This window comes from Chenopodium album, chromosome 1 (genome assembly GCF_948465745.1).
Source record: "Chenopodium album chromosome 1, dcCheAlbu1.1, whole genome shotgun sequence".
NCBI classification, from domain to species: Eukaryota; Viridiplantae; Streptophyta; class Magnoliopsida; order Caryophyllales; family Amaranthaceae; genus Chenopodium; species Chenopodium album.
This window is the reverse complement of record NC_137834.1, coordinates 23,297,793-23,311,712: the sequence shown is the minus strand read 5'-3', so window position 1 is coordinate 23,311,712 and position 13,920 is coordinate 23,297,793. Positions and strand designations below refer to the sequence as shown.

Sequence of the window (13,920 nt, the reverse complement as noted above, 5' to 3'; positions counted from 1 at the left end):
GTGGTGGAGGGAAAAGGGGGAGGGTGTTCAATTCGCTCTAATGAAACAGTGAAGCTAAGGGATAGAAGGGAATGAAAGAGAAAGAGAGGAAGGAGAAGATAATAAGGCCGCGTTTTTTTTTTTTTTTTAATTTGGCACCGGTTCAATTGTCACCGGTTCAAACCGGTGCCCTTTTTATTTTTGGCACCGGTTCAGGCCAAACCGGTGCCATTTCTCTTGTTCTAAAATCCCGCCCATTTCTAGACCGGTTTTGGCTACCGGTGCCTTTAGGGGCTACCTATTGCTATTTTTCTACTAGTGCGGGATCTGTAGAGAATATTTCAAGCATTACCCCAAACTTGAACCCCACTGTGATCATACACTAAAGCATGGTGGCGTCCAAAGGGAAGGAAGCTAGAGCAAAAGAGTCGCCAACAAGTTTTAGGAACTTGTAAACCGTTCACAGGGTGAAGGTTACACCCCTTAACGATCCAGGAGATCGTTAACTCCAATAGGTCTGGAAACTGGAAGTTCGGGGATGAAGGTACAAATCCAACCTAGAAGAGATTGAACCTGCCCTAATAATAGACCTCTACTTTATTCTTCTTGTATTCATGTGCGCTTTTAGACTAACATACAATCATTAGGTTAACCCTAAACCTGTTTATCTATGTTGGTTGAATATTAATGCACAAACAAAACTATTATTGGTGATCACTTAAATTATAATCAAATTAACCTTAAACAAGATTATTAATTATCTTATTAAGCGTGATTACAAGTACAAATTACCTTTAACATGCATAAAAGGTGTGATCAAGAAATAATAATAATAATATAATCAAGCAACATAATAATCATCATAATAATAATTATCATAACAATAATTATAACAATATTAGCAAGAATCATAATCATGTTAAAAATAAAGCACAATAATAGCAAGATCCTAGGCATGATACTAACAAGATTAATAACAAACCCTAGCATGTCACTAAACATTAAAAATCAAAACTTTAGCCCTAACACGATACTTACATGCTATTAGGAAAGAAAATAGGAAGCATCACAGAAATCATAATTGATATAATGAACTTATTGTTGTCACCCTAAACATCATACTAAGAAAAGCATCCTAACATGATACTAGAAAAAACATCCTAAACATGATACTAGGAATCAAAATAACAATCTAAACATGATTTCTATATCATAATATCAATTAAACAATTAAATCACTTACTTGGATGCCTCGTATCTCTTTCTAATAACAAAATACACATGTTAGTAGCTTCAAGGAAAATAATTAAATTAAATAATTGAAAGAGAGATTTGAAACCAAACCCTCAGAAATATCAAACCTTTCACGTCTAGGGCGAAGGCAACTTCGAATTTGGCTAGGTGTGTCTAGATCTTGTGAATGCGGAATTTTGTTTGTGAAAAGCTAGTTTAGAATAAGAGAGAGTATCAAGATTTTCTTGATGAGAGTTGGTGATAATTAGATGGGAATTGATGATTAAAAACGGAGGTTTAAGGACGCTATTTATAATGAAAACAATCCGGATATGATAAAAAAAGAATCGGAGGTTGAAGAGGAATAAAAAACGTCTCTGTCGCTGCAACAGCCCCTGTCGCCGCGCGACAGGCCTGTCGTCCGGCGCTACAAGACAGTTTTTGCGGATTTTGTTTTTATCATATCTTTTGATCCAGAAGTCCAAATAAGGCATATAATATGTCGTTGGAAAGCTCTTGAAGTCTACTTTTCAACCCAATTAGAATCAAATTAAAGGCATCAAATTCACACCACTTTGAACCCCTTCCGACACCTCTTCAGCCACCAAAACCCTCTTCCAACACACCCCATCCATCGAAAACCTCCTTCGATCCACAACAGCCACCGAAACTTCCCTCCTTTCCCACTCAAAACCGGCAACCACCACACAAAACTAGCTACTCGTGGTTGAGATCGGCCAATATAGGTTCGAATTTGACCACTCAGGTCCTAAATCGGCCGATTTCAACCATTAGTGGCCAGTTTTGGTGGTGGCTAGGGTTTAGGGGTTTGCGGGCTGGTGGTGGGCTTGGTGGCTTACCTAGGATTTAGGTCTTTTTTTTTCCTTTTTTAAAAAAAAAAAAATTTAAACCAATATATAAATGGCACGTGTGCTTGGCAGGCCAGCAGGGGTGTAAATGAACTGATACGTTTGTGAACTACTCATGAAAAAGCCCGGTCAAAACTTGGTCAAAACTCGTTTGTTAAGCTAACAAACAAGCTTGAACAAAAATCTTAAGCTCGTCAAATATGTGAACAAAGCTCGAACAACATCATGTTCGACTCGGTAATGTTCATAAATAACTCGTTTAAGTTAATTTATAAGTTTTTTCACGCCTAATTAAAATTTGCAAATTTTAGATATCTTTTATTCATACATATTTTTAAAAAGTACTAATTATTTCATCATGTAAAAGCATGAAAACTCTGTCATTACCTTTTTCTATAGAAAGAATATAAAAATTTTATATAAAATTAAATGGATGTGTTAAAATTTAAAAGAAACCATTTTTAATGATAAATTAAGGCTCGTTTATTTAATCAAGCTCGATTTAGACCCGATCAAGATCAAACTTAAACTCGAAATGCAAACGAGTACGTTCGTGAACAAAGCTCGAACAAACCAAATTCTTAACGAGCCCAGCTCGAACAAGATTTTTAAAAGCTCGTTCAAAATCGGGATAGTTCGAACACGAATATTTCTTATCAAGCTTAGCTCGAACAGACTAAAACTCGGCTCGGCCCAGATCGTTTGCAGCCCAAGGCAGGGTCCACAAACGGTTTTTTGGGCGGCATCTACCAGGTGGTGGTGAAATCAAATTTTCAGTTTTTTTGGTGGTGTTATAATTTAAGGTTTTTTTTTTTTAATTTTTTTTTTTTATGTGTTATAATCAAAATTGTGACTTTTATTTCTAAAAAAATCTTTACAAGTATGTACCTAAATGTACAACAAGCACTTTCAAAATAACCAAAAATTGAATTGAAGGACACCTCTTCCCGCCATTGAAGAACTACAAAGCCTATTCATTTGAGTTTACAATTCCAGACTTACCAAACAATTGAATTGAAATCCTCGAATTCAACCGAATGAATGAGGATTTCTTCTCAGAATCGCTCATTAATATCAATCATCAAACATACCTTTAAACCCAGAATTAAATTCCATTGTTATTGCTATTTTTCATCAACCCCTGATTCCAATCTCTTGACATTGTTCAACCAATACGTTGATCCATCCAATGTGCATTCATGGAATTCAGTCATTGCCGAGCTTGCTCGTAGCGGCGATTCGCTGGAAGCCCTTCGAGCTTTCTCGTCGCTGCGAAAGCTATCACTTCTTCCTAACCGCAACACATTCCCCTGTACTATTAAGTCCTGCTCGTCTTTGTGCGATCTTTTCTCCGGTCGACAAGCCCATCAGCAGGCTTTTGTGTTCGGTTATGATTATGATCTTTTTGTGTCTTCTTCTTTGATTGATATGTATTCTAAATGTGGGCAGATTTGGGATGCACGCAAGCTGTTCGATGAAATTCCTCAGAGAAATGTTGTGTCTTGGACGTCTATGATCACGGGTTGTGTACAGAATGATGAACCTCATGAGGCTTTGTTGCTGTTTAATGAGTTTTTGTCGGAGGAAAGTGAGATTGAGGGAGAGAAGGAAGGTTTTTCTGTTGATCAAGTTGCTTTGGTTTCGGTTTTATCAGCTTGTGCTCGGGTTTCGAACAAGTTTGTGACAGGTGGTGTTCATGGGTTTTCTGTAAAACGGGGTTTGGATGTGTTTTTGGGAGTAGGGAATACTTTGGTAGACGCGTATGCTAAGTGTGGGGAGTTGGCTATGTCGAAGAAGGTGTTTGATGGGATGATAGAGAAAGATGTTATTACTTGGAATACTATGGTTGCAGTGTTTGCACAAAATGGATTGTCAACTGAAGCTATAGAAGTGTTTCATGACATGGTGAATGATAGCCACGTTAGGTATAATGCAGTGACATTGTCTGCTGTACTGCTGGCATGCTCTCATGCCGGGGCTTTGCTTCATGGCAAGTGCATACACGATCAGGTACTACAAAAGTTGCAATCTTCTTAAAAAGTTTGTGTAGTTTAATGGATTGTCATATCCATTATTGGTTTTTTTAATGTTTTGTTTCTTTCTGATGATTAACAATACAATGCTAATTAATGTTGCCTTATATAATTTTGCAGGTGGTTAAAATGGGTTTGGAACAGAATGTATTTGTTGGCACCTCAATTATCGACATGTATTGCAAATGTGGGAGAGTTGCAATGGCCAGGAGAGCATTTGAGCGCATGAAGCTGAAGAATGTGAAGTCTTGGAGTGCAATGATAGCTGGTTATGGGATGCATGGGTATGCCAAAGAAGCACTTGATGTTTTCTATGACATGAAAAGGGTAGGAGTAAAACCAAATTACATAACTTATGTATCAGTTTTAGCTGCATGCAGCCATGCTGGCCTTGTTGATGAAGGCTGGGACTGCTTCACAAGCATGAAAAGGGACTTTGGTGTGGAGCCAGGGGTCGAACACTATGCCTGTATGGTCGATCTTCTTGGTCGTGCTGGTTTACTTGGCAAGGCATATGATTTGGTTAAGGAAATGAAGGTTGAGCCTGATTTTGTGGTATGGGGAGCTCTTTTGGCTGGTTGCCGAATGCATAAAAATTTAGAGCTTGCTGAAATTTCAGCTAGAAAATTGTTTGAATTAGACCCAAGTAATTGTGGGTATTATGTTTTACTTTCTAATATGTATGCTGATGCCGGAAGGTGGGAAGATGTTGAGAGAATTAGAATTTTAATGAAGGAAAATGGTTTGGTTAAACCACCTGGATATAGCTTGCTTGAAGTGAAAGGGAGAGTTCATGTATTTTTGGTTGGAGATAAAGAGCATCCTCAACACCAGCAAATTTATGAGTACCTGGACAAACTATATATGAAACTGAAGGAATTCGGATATGTATCTGATAAGACATCAGTTCTTCATGATGTTGATGATGAAGAGAAGGAATTCATCTTACGGGCTCACAGTGAGAAGCTTGCAGTTGCATTTGGTATAATGAATACTGTTCCTGGGACTGTAATCCATGTCATAAAAAACCTCAGGGTTTGTGGTGATTGTCACACTGTGATAAAGCTAATTTCTAAAGCTGTCAACCGAGAGATTGTGGTAAGAGATTCTAAGCGTTTCCACCATTTTAAAGATGGGTCTTGTTCATGTGGTGATTACTGGTAATTGATATAGTTTCTTCCTTGGAAAGAAAGACTCGGCAGATTTGATTATGCCCACTGCAGGAATGGTTATCAAAAGATGATTCTCTACTACTTCAGGAGAGGTGGTGGATATGAAATATCCGTATGGATGCTACATACTGTTAGAATAGCTGCTCAATTTATGCTTCGTCTCACTTGTTCTGGAGGGACTAGCATTTTTATTGTTGAGGGTTGAGGGTATTTATAGAAGTAAGCAATTCTCTTAGGGAAGATTTCCTTAAGCCAGGGTTCTGGAAGAGACCATTTAATATACGCTTTGTAGACTAACTGTGATGTTAAGACAAGCTAGAAAACCCAAAAAAAAAAGATACTTGCTAACTAACTTGGAGGTGCAATGGAAAAACATATACTGAATGATCCAAATTCCAATAATTTAGGTTTATACCAGCAATACAATATGGAATATTTACGTGACAAACTATCAAGTTACGGAGAGCATCCTCTGAAAAACTTGTCTAGAAGTATTGATTTCCTCCTCGGAGAACTCTCTTGGATATGCTGTTTGTTACAATCATAGTAATTTAGAGTACGCTTCAGGGTGTCATTTTCAACCCTCAATCTGCTCACCTGATTTTGCAGCTTAATGATGGTCTCTCTTTTCTCAGAATTTCTTCTGATCAACTCAACCTGCAGCTGTGTATTTTCTTCAACAAGCTTTGAAAATTTGTACTTCACTCCATCAAACCAGGGATTTTCTGGCTTGATGCTGCTTCCACCTTTGGGTACCAAGCTATCTACAGTCCTCTTCTTATTCTCAATGTCGGCCATACCGCCTTCACATTCAGTGTCAACATCTTCTACAGAAGATTCGGGATTAGAATTAGTAGTCTCTAACTGAGAATCATCCCAGGCTCCCAAGTCATCCATATTTTTCTTGCTTCTATTGCTGAAAAGGGATGACGATTCTGAAGTATGGACATCTATTGCAACATTTTTTAAGCTTTCATATTTCTCTGCTAAGTTGCGGTAAGATATGCAGAGATCTTGAACCACTTTTGTGATATTTTCTTTTTTTCTTACACATATTTCATCATTTTGCAAGGGAGAATCATCATCTTCCAGAAGAGCCAGAATGATCTTCATTTTTTCATCCACACCTGTGTCAAAGTTGAATGAATTAGACGGAGTCAATTATCTTTTCCCATTGTATGGCTTCATCTAATCATCGTAGATTTTTTGGAAAAACCATATTATATATTCAGGAAAAACCGCATATTTATAGAAGCATAGGTTTCCAGCATGATAGCCCTTTCAAAGATAGAGGTCGGAATTTAACTTTATACTTCCCTTAACAAAGCTCCCTGAAACACCAATATATATGTAAAATATTTATAAAAAAATTTCCTTGAGGTTAGAACAAACCATTTTCCCAGAATTGAGAATGTTTTTTTATTTTTTTTTATTTTTTTTTTTTTGACAGGGAGAATGTTGCTTTGCTTAAACAAGTAACAATATCATAACCTATGATTCCCTCTTTCCGAAGTTGGCTATTGCCTGTTAGAATTATACTCTGTACTAGCTATTCAAGGTTATCTTTATATGTATATTTCCAACCAAATATTCCTATGCTATTGGTTTTGGACATGCGATGCAATACATTGGATAGAATAGACCCTAATAGAAGAAATGACCGCGTACCTGATATAGTAGACTGAAGCCATTGAGACCGACGTGCGCAATGCAAAGGCTCCTCGGCAGGGGCTTCCATTATTTCCATCGCGCTAGACGTCATTCTATATAATGTGAAGAATCAGAGCTGTCAAGTGATCAAACTATTCAAATTTATTTTGTTAGTTGGCTATGGCTTCATGTATATGCATAGCTAATTTCCATAATTGCGTTGTATTTTGAAACCATTAATTATGCTTGATTTCCGTTATTAGAGTGCTTAATTTTTGTAACTCCCAATAATGGCTCTTTAATTTGGTAGAAAATAAGTGAGTAGCCGTTGGCTTAACACGCATAATTTTCACCGATTTTCTACCTCTTGAATTTGGCTTTGAACAATTGACAATAACTTCTTTTTTTGGGTAAATTAGCGGGGTTATAAGAGAATGAAGATTGGAATTTGCAATACATAATTTTATAGGAAAAACTCAAAAACTTAGGGAATTGTCTTGGTAGTGTGGAACCATTGGTAAACAAAACGTAATTTTCATGCTTTTGGAGAGGGGTGGGGATTGGATTCTATGCTTATTTTGAACTCAATGTATTGAGAATAAAATGAAAGATTATTAATTAAGCAAATTGATTAGTTTTTCCCTTATAAATTTTGGAGGTGTGTGTAAACACCTACTTTTGGCCTCTTGTCCCGAAAGGAAGTACGATAATGTTACAAAATTTGTTCTTCATGTTAGATCAAAGTTGAAGTGTTTATGGACTACGAAATGCATTATGAAGTAAGTTAAAACTCATATTTGAGACCAAGTAATCTTAGAGCCTTCTTTGATTACTAATTAGGCATAAAACGTGCTCATACATGTTTAAACTTGATTAATAACGGACCCAAATGCGGCAAATGCAATGAATCGATCCAATGGATCTTACATTGTTGAAAATCGAGCCAAAAAGATAAAACAACCATCATATTTTCGTTCATGGACTATATAGATGGATATCCCTTTCAAAGAGCTTTTCAACGGTATATTATAAGCCCAATTCTGAGTTAAAACGAAGAAGTTATGATCAAAACACTAAACCGGGTACTAAAACCGACACCCTTGAACTCCAACGGCCATATCTTTTGATCCATAAAATATTTTAACCTAATTTTAACGGCATTGGAAATTAGACATTCAGATCTTTCCAATGATATCTTACACGCCTAAATCCAACTTCTCAATCAAAAGTTATGGAAGTTTTAAAAACACGTTTTTGTATAAGACAAACCGCATCCCAGCGCAACTCATTGAGATGCGCGCGGCACCCAGCACGACTCAGAGAGCTGCGCGCGCCACCTGACGGCGCAGCTCTAAAACCCTAAACCTAGATCCCTACTCCTATAAATAGGGGTCTTCATTCAGCATTACGAGGACCGAAATATCAGAATTCAAACCCTAGCATTCTCAAAACCCTAATCTCTCAACTTCTCTTACTATCATATATACTACTTTTTCTTCTCTCTTCCCAAATACTTTCCAACCCTAATTAAATCCATTGAAGTCCTTGGAGGTACGAAGAAGAAAGAAATTCCATAAACGCATTAAATGGAGATTTAACATAAAAGAAGATTGGTTAGTTTCTTGAGCGCACTTAGATAAATCACTTTTCTTTTATTGTTTAAATAAATTTAATTGAATAAGTAGTGTTATTTGATCACTTAAAAAAAATTTAATTAATTAATTCACATAGTATTCTTTTGTTTAATCAAGACTAGAATTTGATAATTAATTGTTGTTTTATCATTTAAGACAAGTCGAATATTGTTTATTTTGTTCTTTTCACGAATATTGATTAAACAAAGAATAATGACTTTTTCAATGTAATTCCTACGAGATTAATGCTTGTAAATAAAATCAACTAACTTAGTCTTAGGTATCACGTTGCATATATTGTTTGGTAATGAAATTGTGAAAAATGAAGATCTAGTAGAGGTCGTACTAGGGCTAAGATAGTGATTCCCCTCTAAAGGGAATGTTATCTTAGTACCCTCGCTCCCGAACTCATTTCTGGTTTATGTAGACCAATCTGGGCATGGGTAAACTTACGACTCGTGCTAATTATCCCTTAAACTCTACTTGGAAGAAAGGCATGAACGAGGTTTATGAGTTTTCCTAAAACTCATTGGCGACTCCTACTTGTTTCTTACAAAAAAGCGTGATGAGAGTATCATTTCTAATTCAAGGTCTCCCAAACAGTCAAGAATTCAAATCCTAATAAACCCTAACAAGTGTAAAGTCCTAGGCTTCTAAAGGGTCATGGACATCTAAGGAGAAGGATCCCCTACGATGGGAACACCCTCCTTACAGTATGGAATGGTGTTAGGAAAGATTAGGCGAATATCTTTTAAATTAATCATATATTTTAGTTTCCTTAATTATAGGCTTAATTGACTCAAGATAATATGTAGAATATCTTGTGTTATTATCTTAGGAAGATGTGTACTCTATTTATACGTTTTGTGATCAAAGAGAAGAATCCAAACTTTGAGCCCTAATTGATTTAACATGATATCAGTCGCACAGGGTTTCTAATAAAAAAAATTAAAAAAAAAACACCATAATTCATCACCATGGCCGGTGATGATCCTCCACCACCACCATCACCAAGTATTGATACCTCATCCCCGTACTACCTAGGTCCGCATGACAGACCTAGAGATTTCATAACTCCGACTCGGCTTCGTGGTGAAAACTATGATGAATGGGCTGGAGACATTCAAACCGCATTGGAGGCTCGCCGCAAATTTGTTTTCCTTGACGAAACTATCACCGCACCTTCCTCTCCGTGTACCCAAATGAATTGGAATACGATTCATGCTATGTTGATTTCGTGGCTCATGAATACCATTGATCCCGAGGTCAAAAGTACTTTTTCAAAATACAAAGATGCGAAGCGTTTATTGGATACTCTCAAGATGCGTTTTGCCACTGTCAATGGTCCTCGGATTCAACAGTTGAAAGTATCCATTGCAAAATGTGAGCAATCGAAGGATATGTCGATGGCCTCCTACATCGATAAATTGACTGCTCTATGGGAAGAATTAAAAAACCATGAGCCGATTATTACCTGTACTTGTTGCGAGGAGTGCACGGCCGGTTTACAGCATGAACAACGTCGTGAAAATACTCGACTTCATGAGTTCTTGATGGGATTGTGCACTGACTATTATTCGCAAACTCGCACTAACATCTTATCGCAGGATCTGATGCCTTCTCTTAACAGAGAATAACAGTTAGCAGTGCAAGACGAACGAGTCAGACGTGCCAAGCAGATCCCTAATGAGAAACCACCAGAGGTAGTGGGATTCGCTATTCGATCAAGCACGGGAAAGCCGAGGACAACAACCTCTGATGACAAACCTGATAGGTCCGGTCTTCATTGCACCCATTGCAAGAAGACTGGTCACTAAGTCTCTGACTGCTTTGAATTAAAAGGATACCCGGATTAAGTGGCCGAACCCTTCAAAGCGAGGCAAGCCGCAACAGTCCAGCCACAAAGGTCGTGCCCCAGCTCGTGCAAATGCTGCAGCAGCTGGCGCTTCTAGTCACAGTAATGTGGGTTCGGGTAGTACATTTCCAACATTCACAGCGGAATAATGGAAGGCAATCGCCGGTTTTGTTGGTAACACAAAAATTGCCGATGATCGGTTGAATGGTGAGTTTGACAATGACTTGTGGATCATTGACACGGGGGCCTCTAGACATGTCACTTGCGATGAAAGATGGTTATTTGATGCTCATCATATTTCTCATTGTTCAAATGCCACGAAGGAAGGCTTAGTTCGACTATCATCTAAAATTGTTCTGACACATATGCTATTTGTTCCCTATTTACGTTGCAATCTAATTTCTGTATCGCAATTAATTGATGATACCAATTTTACTGTCCAATTTAACTCCAATATGTGTGCTATACAGGACCGGTCGAAGGAGATGATTGGAACAAGTGTTAGGCGTGATGGACTGTTTTACTTCGACGGAAGGGCAACTATGCAACATGTGGCTATCTCTGATTCTTCGGCAACGTTAGAACTATGGCACAAGCGTATGGGTCACCCTTCAGAAAAAGTTGTAAAACTCCTTCCTCCCGTTTATAATTGTAAGGGTAGTTTAAATAAAGCATGTGAAGTTTGTTTTTGTGCTAAACACCTAGGACTAGTTTTTCTGTAAGTGAGAATAAAGCTTCTAGAATTTTTGAAAAAGTACATTGTGATTTATGGGGATCATATAGACATGCATCATCTTGTGGTGCTCGTTATTTTTTTACTATAGTTGATGATTTCTCTCGTGTTGTTTGGATTTATCTACTAGTTGATAAAACGGAGGTTTTCCGTATGTTTATGTCTTTTGTGGCAATGGTCGATAGACAATTTTCTCAAACAATTAAAATTGTTCAAAGTGATAATGGCACCGAGTTTAATTGTTTGCGTGATTTCTTTACTACAACTGGCATCTTATTTCAAATATCGTGTGTTGGGACTCCTCAACAGAATGGCAGAGTTAAGAGAAGACATAAACATATTTTAAATGTTGGGAAGGCATTGAGATTTCAAGCTAATTTGCCAATATATTTTTGGGGTAAGACTGTCCTTGTTGCTGCTCACCTAATCAATCGAACACCCTCCCCCCTCTTATACAATAAATCCCCATATGAAATTTTATTTGGCACTACCCCCTCCTATACTACCATTCGCACTTTTGGTTGTTTGTGTTTTGCCCACAATAAAAAAGCTAAAGGAGATAAATTTGCTAGTAGAAGTCATAAGTGCACTTTTTGTTAGATATCCATATGGGAAAAAGGGGTGAAACCTATTTGATCTTGATTCAAAAGAATTTTTTGTGTCACGCGATGTAAAATTTTTTGAGGATATGTTCCCATTTTCCAACATTGTTGCCTGAAAAAATTGTGCCATTGAATGATGATGTAGCATATGATTTTGTTGATGTAAATTTGGGTGAGTATGGTGATTTAACTGGGGGCAATACGCTCATCCAGCTCCACATCCCACTGTCCCAACCACGGCAGCAACACCAGCGGGAGCTGGGCAAGCGCTAGCAGACACCACCACAGCCACTGCCCAGCCCGCTGAAATTCCAGCGGCTAATGGCTCAGGCCAGGGCAGTGGTGCGTCCGGCAGCACATGTAGCCCAGTGCAGGGGGGCAGCAATCCACTAATTCTCCTCCGACGTCCCCGCAACAGCCCACCAATAATCAAGCTATTGATGCTCCCTTAAGTAAAGGCATGCGTGACAAGTTCCTGAGTGTGCTTCTACGGGATTATGTTACTCACACCATCTTGGCAAACAGTCCATCATCATCTACGACATCTCCTAACACTCCGTCTCCAAAGCATCCCTCAGGTACTCCTTACCCGATAGCACGTTATATTAATTGTGACAGTTTTTCTTTACATTACAGAAATTATATTGCAGCTATTTCTTCCGACAAAGAGCCGAAATCCTTTAAGGAGGACATGAAAGATGCAAGTTGGAGAAAATCGATGCAAAATGAAATTAAAGCTCTTGAAAAAAAAAATGGCACATGGACTATGGAAGATCTTCCTCCTGGCAAACGTCCTTTAGGGAGTCAATGGGTGTACAAGATCAAATATAACTCTGATGGGAGTATTAAACGTCTGAAATCCAGATTGGTTGTCTTCGGCAATCACCAAAAGCAGGGCATTGACTATACTGAAACTTTTGCTCCGGTTGCTAAAATGGTTACTATTCGAGCTTTCCTTGCCATTGCAGCCAGTAAAAATTGGGAACTACACCAGATGGATGTGCATAATGCATTTCTTCATGGAGATCTTGAAGAGGAAGTGTACATAAACTTCCTCCGGGCTTTGAATCATTGCATCCTAATAAGGTATGTTGCCTTAGAAAATTGTTATATGGCCTGAAATAGGTCCCTCGATGCTGGTTTGCCAAACTTACTTCTGCTTTGAAAGCATATGGGTTCTTGTAGTCATACTCCGATTATTCTTTGTTTACTTATACTAATCGTGGCACACAATTCAATGTGATTGTGTATGTTGATGATCTCATTATCTCTGGGAATAATTCCACTACTTTAAGGGCATTCAAAGCATATCTTAGTAACTGCTTTCATATAACAGATCTTGGTACTTTGAAATGTTATTTGGGCATAGAGGTTGCTCGTAGTTTTTCTGGTTTTTTCTTGTGTCAGAGAAAATACACTCTTGACATTATTTATGAGGCATGATTGTTAGGTTCCAAGCTCGCTGACTTTCCTATGGTACAAAATCACAAGCTTAGTCTAGCAAGTGGTCATGTACTTTCTGATCCTGAATCCTATCGCAGACTTGTCGGCAGGTTGATTTATCTTGTAGTCACTAGGCCGGATTTAGCCTATTCGGTCCATATTTTATCTCAGTTCATGCAGGAGCCGAGAACAAAACACTGGGAAGCAGCTCTGCGAGTTGTTAGATATTTGAAAGGCACTCCAGGTCAAGGCATTTTATTACGATCTAATAGTGAGCTTACTCTGCAGGGTTGGTGTGATTTAGATTGGGACGCATGTCCCTTAACACGCAGAACTTTGACGGCGTGGCTGGTATTTCTAGGCTATTCTCCTATTTCTTGGAAGACCAAAAAGAAACCAACTGTTGCTACAAGTTCGTCAGAAGTAGAGTATCGCTCCATGTCAGCCATAACTTGTGAATTAAAGTGGTTGAAGGGTCTTCTTTTGAGCTGAGGTGTGCATCATCCCAAAGCTATTAAATTATTATGCGATAGTCAGTCTGCATTGCACATTGCAAAGAACCCGGTATTTCACAAACGAACAAAGCATATTGAAGTCCACTATCACTTTGTTCGGGATGCTATCACCAATGGTCTCATTGATCCCTCCCGTGTTCCTATTCATGCCCAATTGGCTGATATCTTCACCAAGGAATTGGGCAAATTGCAATTTGAACAT

The 13,920-nt window shown here is 38.1% G+C and overlaps 3 protein-coding genes across 3 annotated transcripts; 2 read left to right on the top strand and 1 right to left on the bottom strand.

Moving 5' to 3' along the window:
- Positions 1 to 2,922: 2,922 nt before the first annotated feature.
- Positions 2,923 to 5,486, top strand: LOC145572472 (pentatricopeptide repeat-containing protein At3g26782, mitochondrial-like). Its single transcript, XM_081631473.1, has 2 exons — positions 2,923 to 4,091; positions 4,235 to 5,486. The coding sequence occupies exons 1-2, from the start codon at positions 3,123 to 3,125 to the stop codon at positions 5,276 to 5,278; spliced, it is 2,013 nt and encodes a 670-aa protein (XP_081487599.1). The 5' UTR covers positions 2,923 to 3,122; the 3' UTR covers positions 5,279 to 5,486.
- Positions 5,487 to 5,618: 132 nt separating this feature from the next.
- LOC145572386 (protein NETWORKED 3C-like) lies at positions 5,619 to 7,451 on the bottom strand. Its single transcript, XM_081631388.1, has 2 exons — positions 6,955 to 7,451; positions 5,619 to 6,413 (listed from the first exon to the last, which is right to left on the bottom strand). Exons 1-2 carry the CDS (start codon positions 7,046 to 7,048, stop codon positions 5,743 to 5,745), a joined length of 765 nt encoding a protein of 254 aa, XP_081487514.1. The 5' UTR covers positions 7,049 to 7,451; the 3' UTR covers positions 5,619 to 5,742.
- A 2,096-nt stretch (positions 7,452 to 9,547) lies between these two features.
- Positions 9,548 to 10,207, top strand: LOC145629616 (uncharacterized). Its single transcript, XM_081682149.1, has one exon. The coding sequence runs from the start codon at positions 9,548 to 9,550 to the stop codon at positions 10,205 to 10,207; it is 660 nt and encodes a 219-aa protein (XP_081538275.1).
- Positions 10,208 to 13,920: the final 3,713 nt, after the last annotated feature.

Coding starts and splice junctions, on each gene's coding strand:
- LOC145572472 (XM_081631473.1), top strand. CDS start 3,123: ATGAGGATTTCTTCTCAGAATCGCTCATTAATATCAATCATCAAACAT. Junction 4,092..4,234: donor GCAAGTGCATACACGATCAG/GTACTACAAAAG, acceptor ATAATTTTGCAG/GTGGTTAAAATGGGTTTGGA.
- LOC145572386 (XM_081631388.1), bottom strand. CDS start 7,048: ATGACGTCTAGCGCGATGGAAATAATGGAAGCCCCTGCCGAGGAGCCT. Junction 6,414..6,954: donor GCTTCAGTCTACTATATCAG/GTACGCGGTCAT, acceptor ACTTTGACACAG/GTGTGGATGAAAAAATGAAG.
- LOC145629616 (XM_081682149.1), top strand. CDS start 9,548: ATGGCCGGTGATGATCCTCCACCACCACCATCACCAAGTATTGATACC.